Source organism: Lycorma delicatula, chromosome 3, assembly GCF_047948215.1.
Source record: "Lycorma delicatula isolate Av1 chromosome 3, ASM4794821v1, whole genome shotgun sequence".
Taxonomy (NCBI): domain Eukaryota; kingdom Metazoa; phylum Arthropoda; class Insecta; order Hemiptera; family Fulgoridae; genus Lycorma; species Lycorma delicatula.
In genome coordinates this window covers 130,841,012-130,860,473 of record NC_134457.1, presented here as the reverse complement: position 1 = coordinate 130,860,473, position 19,462 = coordinate 130,841,012, and the positions used below count along the sequence as shown (strand labels likewise).

The following is a 19,462-nucleotide window of genomic DNA, read 5'->3' as shown; positions in this document are numbered from 1 at the left end:
CTTAATAGTATCGTAATTTCTCCATAATTTAATGAAAATTTAAAATGAAATAATATAATCAAGTTGAAAATACACAATTTATATATTAGTTTAATTTTTACTTCCTTGAATCAAGTAAAGGAAGTATTGTGATTGCGAAAAATTTCATTTCAGAATGAGACTACATCTCCATTTTTTAACTTTAAACTTTTTTTTTAATTTAAATATTCTAAAATTATTGAAATTTACCTGTCAGTATAGTAATAACATATAATCAGTTAAAATTTTCAAATAAATCGATGTATCAAATAAATAAATTTTGTATACGTAAATAAATACTCAACTGCTTCAGAAAAAATAACTTTAAAAAAGTCATCATTGACGTAAATGCATCAATTCCTTCTTCCCGTCTAAATTTTTAATGAAGTAAATTCATTAATATATATAATATATATTAACATATATAACATTAACATATATAATATATATATGTTGACCCATTATTTTTCTCAATTATACTGTTTTCGAAATTTTTTTACATATATATCAACACATGATGAGAAATGTTAAGAACACATTTTCTTCTGTAACTAATGACGATCTTCCTGTTCTTGAGTAATCAAGCAGTCTACGTATCACAAAACTTCTGGATTACACTTTCTAACGTAATTCTTAAACGAATATTTGTGTTAAGAAATGTCAGAGTAAATAAATCTTCAACTTTCTGAGATTATTTGAAATCGTTTCTAAATATTAAAAAAATAAATAAGTAAATAATACGTTTAACCTTCAATTATTGACATTTTAATGTGTTAGGTGTCACGTATAAATGATGAAAGAAATCTTTACAAAAAAAAAAGCACTAAATTCTGTACGATAAACTTTAAATTATCAGTAACAATATTTATATTTTTTTAATATTTACTTCATTATTAGTAACAAAAAAAATTTAATTCGTTTAATAAATGAAAGGTTTTGAAAGTAACAATAATGTGTATCTTTTAACGGATATGATGATGATTCTTTAATAAATTGATGTAAAAATATATAAATTTCATTGAAAAGTTAATATTTTTTTAAACTAGTTATTATAATTTAATAAATTTCGTTTATTATATTAATCTTTTTTATCTTTCATCTGTTTATTACAGGGTGTGCGTCAGTAAAAGGATAACGAATGGGGCCGGAGAGCTATGCTCAAGTGGCTATCAACCACTCGCCACAGTACTCTTACTATTACAGATGACCCTTTAGCCACAATTACAGTTGATAAACCCCTTCAAGTGTACGCCGTCTCAAGGTGAGTAAACTGGCATTAAATTTATCTACAAAAAAATTCTAATGATCACTCCTTTAGTAATATAACTGATGTAGTTAACAATTGAGTTACGTTCCATTAATTTTATTAATAGATTTTTAGTACAGTAGAACCTAGTCATTAGTAAAATATTATTTAGCTGTTACAATCGGTTTGCCATAAATGTAGCAGAAGGTAATAGCTACTTATAGCTGTCAAGTAAGTGCCCATAGAAATGAGAAAAAAATACCTATTTATAAAATGCAGCAGGAGATTGTACGTCAAATTGATTATTTTAATTACTAGCAAAATGTTTTTATAGAAACTTTTATAAAAGCTTTTATTATTATTAAGAAAGAAAAGTTTGTCTTTTTCTTACTCTTTTTTGTATTATTCTAGATTTTCAGTTTAAATTTCGCGTAAAAAAATACTTTTTTTCCTGTTTTTGTGATAATATTATTAAAATTTCTATATATTTCGTTTAGATAATAAATAAACTAGGTTTTATGTATATCTAAGATTTTAAATGTATCTAAGTTTAATCTAACCTTCACGATTTTTTTTCGGACGGTCAGTTTAAATTTAACAGCCATTTAAAAAAATGCTATTTATTTTTCGATAAAAATAGAATAATCTTCATTTTTTAACTGAAAATTGTTTTTAAGAATAATATGCACATAATTCATTATTTTAACTTAAAAATGGGATGGAAGGAAAGAAGAAAGATTTCTTCTTTTTGAAGGAAAGAAGAAATTTTACTGCTGGTAAACATGGCTTACTGTAAGAGATAAATGTGGTACACTAATTTATTATTCAGAAAAACTATATTACAGATAAGCATAATGACCTATATTGTATTTCAAACCTGAAATACGTCAACTGAGCTTTCTAAACTTTGATTCGTAGTGATATTCTTGGCACCAGTTTACTGATATTTTATTGAATTATGATTTATTCTCACTTGTATTGATTGCCACTGTTTACATCTGCTCTTGATACACATAATGGAACCAAGACGTAATACAACTACACATTAGATATTGACTTGTAATCAATCTATGTTTGTTATGACATAAAATGGCTTAAAATAAGTTACATAGAAAACTGTAAAAGTAATAAAAATTGCTCCCGCATATTCACGACGATAATTAATAGATCTACATTACTAATTTTGCTTTACGAATAAGTTCCTGATAAGCTGCTTTGTTATATTAAAATACAATTTAACAAACCATTTTGTTCATAAATTTTGAGATGTAGCTGTAATCCGGATATGTTGTTTTAGCGTAAAATAATGATCATGAAACTTTTTTCCGACTGTTTTTTATTAAATTGGGCGAAAATAAAAGGAAATAATCGAATATTTTAGGTATCGTATAATTTGAAAAGCTTAACATTGAATAAATTCTTAATACTTCTATATTTTTAAGTCTTACTTGTCATATTATAAAAATTTTCCTGTTGATTTAGTTTTTCTTTTGGCCAACCTGTATTTTCTTTGCGTTATCTTCCAATTTATTTCTATGTCCGTTTCAGACCATAAGAAACTGTACAGTTGCCTTAAAGAACAGTGGCTTCATAGGGAAGTATCTCGATAGTTATTACAGTGAAGACTTCGATGCTGTTATAGTAGGAAGATCCATTGATCTAGTTCTCTGTTTTTATCCTTCAAAGCAGCTACTGCTGCTTGAGAGGCCTGGCGAGAACTTGTTTATTCTTTTAAGAAATTTTCTGTTTTATAAAATTCATTCTTGTTTATCTCCCTTTGTGGGAGAGCATGAGTCTAATTGAATTGTTTCATTGTTCTTGCTATAGAAGTATTGATTATTATAGCATTTTTTCATAATAGTTATCTTCTAAATTGAAAATTACCAATCTTATATTTATTTAATAATTGGACTTTTGAGAAGATGATGTCTATAACGAGAGTAGATTTTTAAAAAAAATTTTTACATTCCCTTCTACCACAAATACTCCTTTTTCTTTTTATTTATATGTAGCACATTACACAGTCTTTATTGGGTTTTTTAGATGGCGTACATTATAATTATGACCGGTTTCGAATTTGATTTTACGTTCTATCATCATTAGTTTAATGAGAACATTAATTGTAATATAGTCAGAAATAAAAAAAATTTAAGTTAAGTAATTTACAATGTAAGTAGCTTTGTTTTTAAATTACTACAGTAATACAGTACTAACACAATGGAAAATAGATTATTGGCCACATAAATATTATACGCTAGCAAAATGGTATAGCAAATGTAAGCATGTATATTTCATGTTATTACTCTCTGAAAAGTAGCTCGGGCAAAATAAATGCACGTTTAATATACCTCAATAGCATCCAACAGACTATGCTGCTTGTCAAAATATGCACCACGTAAGTTGGTTGAGTAATAGTTTAAGCTTCTGGAATGGAAGGCAAGAACGTAAGTCGTGCTTGAAATAAATTCTCTTCCAGGTCAGTATTATTACGCCTAGTATAAATATTACATAAATTATATTGAATACTTGTTCAGAATATTTATCTGCGTGTAAAACTTTTAAATTGTTATAAATGAATTTATATACTGTTGATTTTTGCTTTTGTTTTAAGTAATAATGTTCCAAATATATCAGCTTTTCATTGTAATAATTTTTTTTTTTTACTTATTTCTGCAAACTGTGGTTTACTGATTCTTATTTCTATCTAAAACTACAATTTTTAGAACATTACAAACCGAATTAACTGTCGACAGTTTTTTTTTTTGAATAAGCAGAGACATTTTTTAAATACGGTCAAAAAGTGTGCTGGAATGAATCGTAAATCGTTCATTTAGCTGTCTTTGTGTTCATATATTTCATAATGTTTAGATGTATTACGATCCTTTTCGTGCACGCATAGAATATTAATGCATGTGATTATCATTCCTTTTTTTCTTGAAGTTACTCTACACTTCACTTAATATGTAATCTGATTTATTTCTCACGCTATTTTCACTCTGTTTATAAAAAAGTGCCAGATAAACAAGTGTTCAAGATTTTAAGAAAAAAGCGTCAAAGTATATAGAAACATAAGAATTATAAAATTTTTAACATCATATTTCAATCCTTCCATTTTATCAGAACGGATTTCCTCAATCAATCCAATTTGTTTTTCTACGTAATTTCTCTCTAGAATGACGTAAACTCTTTGTTAAATTCTGCAATCGAACGTTTGTAGGTGACCCGCTGTAAATCATAAGTCACTCCCAAAAATTACTCAACCATTCTCTAGTATAACAAGAATACTGTGTTCAATAGAGAAAGTGAAGAGTAAAACTATCAAGTTCACCTTCTTCACCGAACCTCTCGCATATCACCAAGCCAAGCCCACCGAATCACAATATCTATCAGCTACACAAGTGCCCACTTTGTTCACAACTGTGACTGATTGTATAATGAATATTAATTACTGATTCCTCTTGATCTCACGTGCGTTACATAGATTTCAGTTGTAAAAAAAAATTGCGAGTCATTGTGAAGTGATCTATTCATTTTCCCCTTTCTTTTGTGAATGTACAATGAATGATACAGTGTCTCTGCTTTATAAGGAAATGATTTAAGCTGTTTTTAATTACTTTTCTTTTTGTTAACGCAGTTTTTAATTGTTTGCTAAAGTTTTATTACTTCAAAGTTTTATTTTCTGGTGTACACTAAGTCAGTTGACGGTTTGGCCCTATCTTTGAAAACCGAACTGTAGGCTGGCTTAGGCGGGACGGGTGAGCAGGGTTTGTTGTACTACCTAACCGGATGACATCATCCGATTACTAATGTGATTAAATGTGTAACATTACACATTTGTGTATAAAATGCAAACGCAACAGACTAGTACAATACAATAACTAGTTCATTAGACGCAGTAGTTGGCGAGGGACAAACTTTCAGTTCACGTATTGTAATGTCGATTACAGTCAGTACATAGCAAAAATTTAACATCTATATATTATAAGCGTATTATTTAATTTTTTTCCGTAGGGGGAGGGATAAACTCTATCAGCCACCGTCAGGCCCGCTCTGACGGCAGTGCGGCCTCATATCCGCTCCCTCTTCTTCCCATAGGAACTAGACCGGGTCGTGCGGCATGAACACGGTTCATATGGGATAGTGCGGGATGCATGTTCTGCCGGCTTCGGAATAGCAGGAAATGACGTTCACCGGAGTCATCGGCAGGCGATGACCCGGGTGAGCGCCCGCTGCCCACTCCCGAAGACTGGCCGTCACCCACTACCCATCCACCAGCTTAACCTTGATGATGTCCGTGATATGCACTTTACCACAGCCCAGCTCCTCCTAGGTCCGGTCATACAGCACATAACGTTACAAGGGTTTAGATGTCCCAGAGTCTGATAACATTCTGCCCGCGATTGCTCCCAGTGGTGGCAGTTGAGGACGGTACGTTCAACGAAGTCAATCTGTCCACAGTAGACACACAGGTCTGACATCGTCCGTTTGAACCTCTTGAGGTACTAGCGGAAACACCCACGTCCCGTAAGGAACTGGGTTAGCTTGTACCGCACCTCACCATAGGTTCTCTCCGCCCAAGTTTAATAGTAGTATCAGCATTCTTTGTTAGCAGTGTAAGTATTCTTTGTTTTGATGCAATAAATTTTTTGTTTTGTTTTTGTTCATGGCACTAATGATTCTAATGTTCATGGCATTACTACTTAGCCTGTTATAGGATTTTTTCTGACTTTAGATTTAGATCTTGAAATTATTGTTTTACTTAAATAAAACGGAAAAAATTATGTCGGGTACTAATCAGATTAATATACGTATCGTAATATTAATTTTCACTGTAAAAATAATACTATCATAAATGAAAATTTGTAACGTTTAAAGTTAAACTGTGAAGTAATGATGTTACATAAAATCTCTATCTAGGCAAATATATTATTAAAGCAGCTTTGCGTGAACTTGTCAACAGAATTGCCAAGAACGATGTAACAGCTGAGCTGTTGACAAGTGTGTGATGCAACTAAATTCCAACGATTAATGAGGTGTAGAGAAACTAATTAAAACGGTTTTTTTAAACACACCATATAGAGACTAACTCGTATTAAATACCAACAACATTGACAGTAATATAAGTACTTTGCATACGGTTAACACATGTCTTGTCCTACATAATTCAGCTGTCATTGTTATTATCGACTCTGAATTAATAAATCTTTTAGAAACAACTAAAAATTTTTTTCCATTAGATGAAGTTGCATTTTGTATTTTTTATGAATTTAAGCAGAACAAATCAGGTTACATACCTAATTCATCCGCCTTCTGCCCTTAGTCCCTAAATAAAAGAATTTTCCTTCCTGTCCCCGTAATCAAAAATTTGGCGAGATATTTGTCTTTGGGCATATTGAACGAGAAAAAGAGAGGTTTTTTCCAGTTGGAAATCCAGACGGTAGTATCTTTAAAATTATATCATATTGCATTTCAAAAGGTTTATATATTATTATTTTTATTTTTTGAGGTTTTAGGGGCATCGACTAGATGCCCCTAAAACCTCAAAAAATTGACTACTTTGGTCATTGCCCCTTCCACTTCAAAAAAAAAGGAAAATCACTTAAAATATTTTACACTTCAGTCAAACTGAAAAATGTTATTAACATTTGATTGATTAATTTGATTAAAATTCTTGAATTTTAAAAAAATTCTTGATTAAAATCAAGAATTTAAGATTAAATTCTTGATTTTAACCTTAAATGCAGAAGCACAAACACTCATAATCTTGATTCTTAAACATATCACATCTTTTTACCTCCTAGGCTTTCCTTTCGGCCATCCTTTCTTGATTTTTTCCCATTCTCTTTACGGACTCTACTTCTGATTACAAAGTGTCTGAGACCTCAGATATGGCATCTTCCTCCCTTTCAGATACCAGAGATGTTCTGCGACTGACGTCAGGTGATAACGACTTAGACTGATCGGTTTACATGGTTGTTAATGGAGCTAAACTTGATTCGATCTCCAACGATCTCCTTTCAGCGGCTGACGTTCTCACCCTCTGCTTAAGTGTCCTCTGGGTTTTTGGAGGTTCCACAGGTGCGGGTTCTATAGTATCTATATCCGGTGCTTTCTCAATTTTTACTTGCACCTCCATTGCAGTAATCTGCGGATTTTTCTGTACTTCTGCCACACCCTCTTTCTTCATGATTGATCGAAGGAGTGATGTTTTTGGCTTTGTCCGATATCTCCTTATCTTTACGTACAACATCAATTGGTGGTGTCATCGTCGCGGGTTTTGCTGCTTCATTTTTCTGAGAAGAGTCATCCTAGTCCATCTGTAGATGAGTTTCAACAGGTTTAATCGCTTCCTTTCGCTGCGTAGATCCAATCTTGGTGTCAATTGTTTGTTTTCTCTCTCATATTTGGAAGACTGGGTGCAAGCGTAGTAAGCAACTGCTTTACGTTAACCTTAGATGACGAAGGAGCAGCTGCTGCTTCTGCATACTTCGTTGTCGGTCAAGATGCTTTATTGCTACCAATTTTCCTCGCTTCAGGATAACTTAGAATTTGCAGCGTTTTAACTTCCTGATTGGCCGTTTCCAATTTGTGGTGAATGGCAGTTTCTTGATCGGCATTTGTAGTGCCCTTTGCAGTTCATGCAAACTGGAAGGTCCTTACAAGGATTGCCTTCATGAGTTCCCATTCTGCAAACGCAGATTTCTTGCCTTTCGCGTCTGATCGGAGTATGTCCGAAACGTTGGCACTTAAAATATCGCATAGGTTGCGGGATGAAAGTGAAACGTCTAGACGATGAATGTCAGCACGTACTTTCTCAGGCAGATTAGGTCTATTAAAGGTCAAAACATGCGACGCTGAAGGCATAACTTCGCCATTTCTCCTCATGGTTAACCTCTGGTATTGGATTACTCTTTGACATTTCCTCCATTATTTCTTTTTCGATACAATTAAGAAGATCACAACAAACAACGACTCCTTTCGAAGAGTTAAGCGTGCTGTGTGGTTGTACAGATACCGCGAACTCTCCCATCTTCTTCAAAGATTGAACTTTTTGGCTTTGACTATCGTTTGCAGTTTCGATGTATAAACCATTAAGAGTCTTGCGAATCTCCTTGACAGGACCACCAGCACAATTTATAATTTCTCGTGCGATTAAGAATGAACTGACTTTCTGGAAGTTTCCGTTCTTTTTCGTAATCACTAGATGTTGGGTCTAGACGTATTGTTGCCAAACAAAGATTTCCTCAAATCTCTATTGATTCTATCAGGATCTTTCCTAATTCTCTCTGTCTCTCTCTCTCTCTCTTTACTACAGTTCTCTTCGCTTTTGGCGAATCAGCTGTTTCTAAACGAGCAGAGGGTGCACGTAAACCCGTGCACCCTCTGCCATGTTGAGTTGTTCAAGTTGTTGCATTGTGTTTGATCCCTTCTGTTGCAAGACTAGCCGCCGGGGTATACCCTCACTCCAGAGCTTGCAGATTCGATCCAGTACTCCAGTGAAACCGGTATATGTCCTGGCAGAGAGCGGATGCGCAATCTTGCACTGATTCCAGGTCTCTACTCACCGAAGCTTTCAGGGCTCCCATGCACCGACATACATGGGTACCTTCGCTACATACTTGCCATCGCAGCGGGCATGTGGACAACGGTAGGGTCTCCGTTACACCTCCAATAACATTGACCCTGGCGACACATCGCCAGTTCTAAATGTGGTGTAAGTCCAATTCCAAATCATTTTCAATGTACATGATCTGCAGGTAGCCAAGAAAATCCAATCCAAAACAGTGACCTGAAGGTGGAAGCCAGATCAAAAGATCAAATTTTCGAGGAAAATACTCCGTACCCCGTTAGCCAGCTATATGTATTGTACGTATGTACAGCTGTTGCCGTCTTGGACGTGGAACGTAAATGGTGTGCTCTGGACGTGGGGATTATCTACCTCAGGCATTATCTTTATTATTATCACCATTATCATCACTATCATCATCATTATCAACATAATTACCATTATAATTTTTATTATTATCCGACTTATGCATAGGAAATGACTTCGATTATTTTTGTTCACGACCTAATGAGTTTAGGAAGATGATAATTGAAGAAGTGCATCCAAATTGAAAAATGAATTTGCATGGATAACTGGATAAGCAGCGACATAGTGTAGCAAGTTTACTTTTGATAGGCTACAGCATCGTTGGTTGTAGGTTTTATATTAGTAGGGTTTTAGATAGATTAGTTTTATTGTTAATTTTTTTTTCTGAGAAGTGCTAATTGTTCGTTATAGATTATAGTTTTCTCCTTTCCCGATAGGTCAAGTATAGAACATTTAAGTTGTTTGTTATAACTGTCCTACTGCACTTGCTTCTGCACTAGAGTAGGTTATTCTCGCTTCCCTGTTTACAGTAGGGCTATCCAATAAAAAAAATATTATTATTGTAAGTGTTATTAACAGTGCAATCAAATTAGAAAGTTAAACTAACATAAAGATCAATGCATACAATTTTGTATAGATAATAAAATTAAATTTAATTAAATAAAGATAATTAAATTTCATAGATAATAGACGCGCACTTAGCAGCCGCGCGTCTATTGTTTTGTTAGGATAATATTATTATGAAGCCAAATAAAACACAGACTTAACATGAGTAAAGGACAGACGATACTATTCTGCATCGCCATGCCTACTGCAGCACTCCTCCCACTAGGCAATTAAATTACGCCTTTTATTGTTGATGCATTCATTGCATCAGTTTTGTTTTTTTTATTTGTTTTTGTAAAGTTTAATGTGCACCATGCCTTCAAAAAAAAGGGTCTCTTCGTGGATAGAAGACTATCCTGGTACATCTACATATGACAAAAATGTTTTATATTGTCGAGTTGGCGAGACAAATATTTCGTGCACAAAATGTTTCAAATATGCCAGCATGTCAAGCAAGACAAGTCTTCACATCGCAGGATTGCAAAAGAAAGGGCCACGACAACAACTTGTAACAGCGGCAAGTAGCAGTGATTTCACTTCCAAAGGTAAAAAAAAATCACTTTAGCATGGATTTATGTGAAGCATTGCTTACAAGTAATATTCATCTTTACAAACTTACAAATTCTACTCTTAAAAGATTTTCTGCGAAAATATTGGTTGAATCAAAATATACCCGATGAATCAACATTGCGTAAAAATTACATACCAGCAATTTAATACAATGAATTCAAGGATAGCATCATTTGGATTTCAGCTGACAAAAAATACTGACACTTGTAACCGTTACATTGCGAATTTAATTGTCGGTGCATTAAAATTAGAGCCCTCTTCTTGCTATTTGATGACCTGCAAACACCTTGAAAAGACAAATAATTCTACGATCGCCAGATTTGTGAATGAGGGCATTAAAAAAATATTTACAGAATCTTCCGCAAATGAGAGTGTTTATATTTCTCTCAGATGCTGTTCCCTATATGATCAAGGCAGCCAAAGCTCTCCAAGTATTTTATTCTTATCTCATTCATGTGACGTGCTTTGCTCATGGGGCACATCGACTCGCTGAAGAAGTACGATCCACATTTGGGAATCTAAATAAACTGGTTTCATCAACAAAGGAAGTGTTTCTTATGACACATGCTCTCAATAAGACCTATAAAGAAAAACTGCCAAATGTTCCTTTACATCTCGAACCAGTGATAACTCGATGGGGAACGTGGATTGAAGCTGTGCTGTTTTACAATGAACATTTCGAGGCCATCAAAGGTGTAGTAAACGACTTCGATAGTGCAGAGGCTATGGCAGTTTGTCTGTCCAAGTAAGCATTTGACGACTCTAGTATAAAAAAAAATTAGCTGCGATTAGCACTCATTTTTCCCACATATCTGCAAGTATTAAAAATCTTGAAACTCAGAGTTTGGCGTTGACTGAATCTATTCAGTTAATGAATAAAATCCGCCAATTGAACTCCGCATTGCCAGAGGTATTCCCGTGTAATCTCAAAGGAAAATTTGAAAACATTTTGAACAATAACCCAGACTTTGAACCTTTGTGTCAAATTGATAGTTTTATTAATAGAACGGGTGAACTTTTACCAGAAATAATAAGTGCTAACATAGCACCTAAATTCAAATACTGCCCAGTTACCTCAGTGGATGTGGAGCGATTCTTTTCCGCTTATGAAAAATATTTTCAGAGATTGAAGACACAATATTACTACCGAAAATTTGGAACAGTACCTGATTGTTTAAGTTTACAAGAATAACAAAATGTTAAATAATTGTTAATTATCGATATTTTATTCAACTGCTAATTGTATGCTGATTTTTAAATAAAAAATTGAAATTACTATTTTTTCTATTATTTAAAGTTGCATATTTTGGCACTTTTCATGCATATTTTAAGCATTTTTCATGCATATTTCAAGATTTTTATCTTGCATATAATCCGGTTTCTAGATATTAAGACAAGAGAATTGCTTGGTACAGAAACTGAATTTCCTTTAGTTAACTGTTTTAGTGTTTTATAGGTTTAACCTGTAAATGGATTTTTTTATTTATTTTTATTTTCTGAAGTTAATAGATAATAAGGAAATTAGTATGAGGCTAAAGTAATGAAGGAAAGGTACAATTTTAAGCTCTTTTCAAAATCAGAGAAAATTATACGAGTATTAACAAGAATTTTTTTCTTATTAAACGAACTGGTTTACTTTTGTAATTTTTACCTTCTCTAACGTCGGTATAAATTTAAAAAGAAAAAAACGTACATTTTACATATCACTTTTTTGCCCATTCTTGCTTTTCAACTTTTTATGTTCCTAAGACATTGATTTCCCTTTTTTTAGAAACCAAAATCCTACAAGCTATTGCTATTTCGAGAACTTATTTTAACGAATTTGAATCAAGTATCTTTAAATGTCATTCGATGAGTTAAAATGAAGTTGTCAATTTATTCTTAGTGCCAGCAGATTTATTTGGTGCACCTCGTTAAATTATCACCAATTGTTTTTTTAGTTTGTTTCAAGGACAGAAAATATGAAAGCTATTTTCTTTGCTTATATTTCTTTCCTTTATTTTCATGCTCCAATAAGTACCTTCTGAACTGTTTTTTACTCAAGGTTGTATTTTAAAAACAGGTCGAAATATATATATATATATACAATATATACTATATACTATGTTCCTCTAAATCTACGTACATTGCAGAAATGAAAAATTCTCAGTAGAGATTATTCTTGTCGTAAGTTATTTCTGGAAATGGCACAATTCAGTTAAATTTAATAGCTTCTATTATCGAAAATAAAAATGACAACTCAAATTAAACATCATCAACTACATATTTATATCAATGCTTCACAAATAACGAGTAACGATGACTGAAAAATCTTCAGGAATTTGAAGAATTTCTTCTTCAATAACCCTCGTTATATCTTCCTCAGAATTTATATCACAAGAATACTTGTTTTCCTTCAAAAATTTAATAAATAGTCATTAATAGCTAAGCCTAATAATCTTGGTTCGCAGTCCAAAAGTTCACATGTCCATTTAAAATTTTTAAGATTAATAAGTTTTACTTGTAAGATCCTTTACTTGTCTTTTTATTTGCAAGATGTTTTTTTTATTTATTTTTTTTTACCCAATATAAATAACTGATACTTTAGAATATGATTCATTTTGTTATCCCGCTCAAATTTTTTGACCCTAGGGTAAATAAAATACTTGCAGTAAACAAATGAAAAATGTTGGTGAAGTTAAGAAAATGTTTGTGTTGTAATAAAGGTGAATTTCGTAGCTAAGCGAATGTACATTTTTCGTAAAAAAAAAAATATATATATATATATAATATGATATTTTTATCATGTAAAGTTTAAATATTAAACCCTAATGTACTGCATAAAATTCGGTCACTGTTAAAAAATTAAGTTTCATTAGAAAATCTTTTGTTTAGAGAATAATTATTTTATGACTTACGTTATTAAGTATTTATTTGATATCTCATAAACGGTTTAAAAATTTATGGTTCTGTTTATTTTTGTTACTTTTTTTTAGGGTTAATCCTATATTTAAAGAGGAAGAAGACGAAAGAAGCAAGAGGATTGGAGGGGTGCCGGGCAGCAGCGGCTACTCTAGCCAGAGCCAGCCCAGCGCCAGCGAGTGGAGTAGCGGAGAGGATTCTGTGACCATCCTGGAGCAGCACGCGGGATACGTTAAAAGTATCCTGATATCAGTGCGGGGCCCTCTTAGCCCCATTCCAGAAGGAAAAGTGGTACCACGCCCGGTCTGGCCTCGTTATCAGCGTCGCCAGCGTAAACCCCCTGCTGTACAAGCCGACGATCTATTTCTTTACAATTCTTCCTCTGGACAGAACAATGTTCAGAAGAAAATACATCAGCGACCCGAGCAGGTTTTGCGCGACCTATCGCATACCATCAGCCTCGCAGTCGATCAAAAGGCTGTACCTCCCGAAGAGGTAAGTTTAATTTTTTTGTTGAAAGAACCAAGAAAATTTAGTAAAATATTCCAGACATTAGTATCATGGGATTATGAAAATTATAACTGGAATAAATATTAATCTTTTTCTCTGTAGATCAAGAATTTACAATCGATTTCCCCTGACGAAACCATAAATAAATATTATTTAAAAATATTGCATGAGAAATGGCTACCCAATGGTGGCTTCACAAACAGTAAAAGATTATAATAAGAGAAACGTGCAGATTGATAAACATATTTATAGTAACAACTAAAATACAATAAACTCTTATATCAAAGGACTACAATCACTGAGTTCTATAACTTGTCCATTCTATGAACCCCATGAATCCAACACATTCAGTACGCACGGAATTTTTTTATCAAATAGAAGATAAACAGAGGTAGATAGATAAACGAACGAATGAAAACAGCATTAAAAAGTAATAAACGAACACCTGAAAAAATCCTAAAATAGAGTATCTTCAACGACCAGTGTTGTCTAAGTGTTGAATCTTAGTTTAAGTGTGTTGAATCTAAGTTCCAGTGTTTGAACCCTTTATTTTAACGGTCAAATCATCACTGCAGTCTAGCAGGTTCAAAGCAAGGAAATTTACATGTCTATTTATCCTACCCATGTATTTAGAACTGAAACGGTTATTCTCATCCGAATATACAGAATCCCCAGGTATTCATGTATTTCAGAATTCCAGACAAGCCAAAGCGGTTGGGTCACTTTCCTCAACATCTTGTTCTTTGATCTTTGGATAGCTTTATTATTGCTGTCATTAGTCATTCCCGAGAACTGAATCCTAAACGTCCATGTTGGTTTCAAGAAGGTCTTATACAAAAGGACGTTGATAGAGAGAGACAACTGAGAGCCCCTACCCGTTAGCCAATATATACGCTTGAATTTCTGACAGCATAAATAACATCTTATGCGTTATAGAGTCGAATCAGGAGTCTTTTTTATTTTGTATATTCCTGTGAGTTCATTAGATACCTCTTCCAAAGAGAATGGTCTTATCGACAGAGTGAGAAGGATATGGCTATTCTAAAAGTAACAAATTTCTCCCTTAACTACTCCTTGCTCGTTATGTGGCCGGAACACCATGCCAAGATGTCTAGCAAACATCTTGGCCTTCTTTACATTAACATAAGCCCATCCGTCAGAAGTGATTGAAGGATAGAGGTGGTCTCTCTCCTCTCTTCGTAACTTTCCTTAATGAGCAATCGACTCTCTTGATAGAGGACAGATATTCAACTAAATCCCTGAATGATTTGTTCTTGATCTTCCTCGGTAATCTACTTAACTTTTGAGCAACCCTGATCAGGACCTGCCCCTTTTGTTGTCAAAAAATCAAGCTCAACACCTCTCGCGGGTAGTCCTTGCCTGCCAGCTCAGCACCCTTCGCACTAGGCGTGGAGCTCCAAGCAGCCTCCCGCATTGTTGAGCTCAAGTATCTCGTTGATATCATCTAACCACTTCAGTGAAACATCCAAAGCCATCTCTGCCTTCAGCATGATAGGAGAAGGTTTAACATGCTTTGTTTGTTCAACGATTGTGGAAGAGCCCCCCCCCCCATCAGTAAATACTCGTAACGATTAGTAAGAGGTAAGTTGTCGCTACCATCACCTCGCGATACTTTTGGTTTACGTAAAACAGGAACCGTTTACCATTCAGGAGTCACTGTACAAAGATCCATGACGTCCGACTCAGATCAGCTTTCATTCCCTGAGAGTTATGTTGTCAACGATCTTATCCCTTTTGTGTTTGCGTCGGATAACTTTCCTGGGATCCCTAGTAGAATAATCCAAATACACTCGTTTTCTAGAAACTGGTGAAGAAGAGTTCAAACACGCCGTTTCACAGTTGTTTCCGGACCAACCTGAAGGCGTTTCACAGCATCAGACTAGGCAATAGGTTATGTAGCCCAAGGGTTCACTCAATTTTTAATTAATTTCAGTCAATTTATTTTTAATTCTAGTGTCGAAATGATGATTGATATTTATTATCAGGTACTATGTAATAAACAATTTTATCTTTGTTGTGATAATTTTGGAGCGTAAATATTAAATATAAATTTAATAAAGCATAAAAAAATTATTTTTAGTACGTAATAAAATTTATTACCTTTATCTTTCGAACATTCGGTAAACAGAACATTTTTATTATTAAACAATGCCTATAATATACATTACTAATAAATGAATTACGTGCCTGAGTGTATGTATTTATTTTATAACATAGATTAGTTTAGACTTGGTTTTCAATTACAGTCTATTTATGCTCTTAGGTATCATTTTATAGCCTGAAGAAATGTATGTTTATTTTGTATAGTTTATTTTTAGTTGAGTTTACCACGACTGCACGCTTTCTTAACCTTAACTGCAGAAATTCTGCTGCGCGAAAATATGTAAATAAATACTAAAATAATATAAAATCCATCCCTTTTAATGTTTGCTTCTTTGATTTAAGTTATAAAGGTCTTTTAAATTCATCAGACCCAAACCGTCTTACCTGGATTACCATGGAGTAACATGGTGAATATTCACCGTAACCTTCTTTTGTGAACATTCCTGTCAGTTTTTTTAAACAAACGGCACTTCATCAGGAAGATCGTTATCAGTTATCGTAGGATATTCGTAATGTTCAGAAAATTTATTTTCTGGTCAAATAGAGGCACTACAAAATTCTCTCAGAAACAGTTCTAGTATTCCCCAATTATTCTGCGTTTATTGCCCCCTTTCGACATCTTATCAAAAATTCTAGTCGACTGAAGAGTTTAATCAGTGCTTTTTACCCATCCTACAATCTTTTATTCAGACTAGGTAATTTTAATTCAATTAAACAGTTTCTCTGTTATTTGAATACATCTGTACCAACTGTACTTAATACATAATATATTGTTTTCCCTTCCAACAAAAGAAAGTTTAGTGAAAATAAAACAAAAGACTTTTTTTTGTTTATTATTTTGAACAGTACTAATCTCTTTTACAATGAAGGAATTTCAATGAAATGAACTGGCACCTACACAAACTGTCAACACATTACTGTTTCATTAATGATTTCGTTGTTTGTGTTAATATTTCCTTAAATAGACAAAGGATAGACAGATATTTTTATTTCATTATAATTTATAAACTGTAAATAACTGGGGTAAAAGCCTTGTAGAAATCAGTAACTGATTTATTCATGATTAAGACATTTTAAAATAATAATATTAATATACTTATATAATACATATTACGATTCAATTATATCATAATCATTACCATGAAATAAAGAATAACTAATTTACTATGTGGTTATATGTATATAAAACCATACAGTAAATTAGCATTATGCTATTTTTTAAATCATTGGTATTAATGTATACGTGATAGTGCGTGTTTATATCTGTTTAAATATATATATATATATATGTGTGTGTGTGTGTGTGTTTATGTGTGTATGTGTGTGTGTGTGTGTGTACATGAAGTGACCAAACGTGTAAACGTACAATTTACATAATTTTTGTTACATAAATTTTACCTGCATTATAATAATCGTAAATATTTTGCAATTGTTGATTTCTTTTTTAATTTTTTTTCCAAAACAGGTATTGCGTACATTGGGCGAGACTATCAATCGCAGTCTTGAGGCATTATCAGCCTCAGCGGGTCGCGACCCTTTGTACGATTCCTCATCGGCAAGCAGTAGCGGGTTCTCCGACCTCACACCAACACCGACTTCCTCGTCCTCCGAGTCTCGACTACACGATTCCAACATGATATATGGTGTACTTCACAACCATAAGCCAGGAAGCGGTTATGAGAAGCTTTGCCCCCCTGAAATTCAACCTCCTCCTCCTATATATGAGGCACCACCTGCGCCAACTAAAACACAGCTTCAAACTAAGAAAACTTCCGACACTTATGTGAGTAACATATATTATATACTATAAAATTTTGAGATTACTTCTATACAACTGAGTTCCCTAATTTTTTTTTATTCCTAATTTGTCCTTTAAAATTAGATGAATGGTTTTGTTTTTTCAATAAATAGGTACTTCAATGCTGAACTGTATTCTTTATTTTTACTTACATTAGCATACTTTCATTAAAAATATTGTTTCCTGTATAAAAAATGAACATACCATATTAATTAATTTGTTAAATAACATCCGTATTAAACTTTTTTTTATGTTGATCGTTATCAACGCAAAGCGTCTCTATCTTTAAATGATAAAAATCGAGTAATTCCTAAGATAGTCCTAATTATTTCTTGTAAGGATTTTATGTAACAATATGAATTAATCGAACACTTTATAATCACACGTATTTAATTATTATTTTCAAAATTACAACCTGAAAAGTTTTTCTATTTTATTAATGTGTTATATATTATATATAACAAAAAATAATATAATTTATAATATTATATATATACACATATAAGAATTATTAATGATTTCCTAAGTTAGAAGTAGAGCACCAAAAAGCATAACTGAATATCTTACAGTTATTCATGCGCAAAAAGCTTTTAAAATTTTAGCACAATTTTTTTTAGATATTTAATTAGAGAAATATTTCATTTTCGTGAGAAATGTGGTAGTCAAAATTTTTCAAAAACGATTTTCTATTGCATTATAAAATATTATTTATATAGCTTTCATTAAATTACTTATAGAAAGCTTTTTTCTTAACACAACTAACAAGGTTCAAAATTTAATATTTTGAAAGAATACTCGATTTAAAAAATTGTTCCATTCACGTTAAATAATTTTTGTTCTTAGTCTACGAATTCTTTTTCATTTCTTTAGGATAATGATTCCATATTTGTTTCGATTTACGAATTTGTTTCGATTTACCTAAAATTCAAGTTATGAATATTTTATCGCAACCTTTAATGGAAGTATGTACATGTCAATTCTATTATTCTTAAAATGCTGATAAAAAAATACGTGACTTTTTCCTTTCACTCTACACAAAATTATAGAAATCAGACTAAGTAGAACTGGTTTTTATTGGTTATAGGTTACACAGAAAATCTGACAGTGTCATTATGTCATTATATATACATATAGGAATTTATTTTTATCATATCTTTTGATACTGCATACATATTTAATGATGTTATTACGGTTAAAATAGCCGCGAAGGAACGTATTGTGTACCTTATAAGAAAGTATTACAGCCAATAAGAATATACAATGTTTTTTTTTTTTTGTTTGCCTTTTTTGCAAATGTGGCATGTATTTGTATAAAATTTATTTTTTATTTACATTACATCACCTTTTTTTCTAAATAATCTTTCGGTGTAACATTTTTTTACATATATTTCTTAAAATTTTTAGTCATATGTAACATACTAATCACAAGGAAGTTTTGTTTAATCTATTAATTTAAATGAATAACTTTCTACAATCATGACTTGACAGTATTTTTTTCGATTAATTAGGCTATAACGAAACTATTCCTTTATTTAATCATTTTTTTCTATGCTGTAAACATAATACTTATATTATTATTAAAGTTTCTTTCATTCTTTTATTTAAAACCCAGCTTTTTACATCGTTTGATTTGATTTATAATCGTTTAGCACTTAAATTAAACACGTATTGAACATTATTTTACTTAGTATAAAAAACCCAGTATTTTTCTCAATGTGTTATGGTTTATGCATGCACAGAATTAAGAGGAAATTATCATAAAATATTAGAAAGAGTTGTATACTGTTTAAATAATTTTAAAACGTTTATTTTCTTA

The 19,462-nt window shown here is 32.4% G+C and overlaps 1 protein-coding gene across 1 annotated transcript in view; it reads left to right on the top strand.

Moving 5' to 3' along the window:
• The window catches only part of LOC142320981 (uncharacterized), a 261,926-nt gene that overhangs the window by 114,067 nt on the left and 128,397 nt on the right, over positions 1–19,462 (top strand). Inside the window, exons 3-5 of the mRNA XM_075358980.1 lie at positions 1,131–1,279; positions 13,289–13,709; positions 17,314–17,631. Coding sequence (XP_075215095.1) covers positions 1,173–1,279; positions 13,289–13,709; positions 17,314–17,631 — 846 coding nt within the window. The 5' untranslated portion in view covers positions 1,131–1,172. The remainder of the gene's footprint in view (positions 1–1,130; positions 1,280–13,288; positions 13,710–17,313; positions 17,632–19,462) is intronic.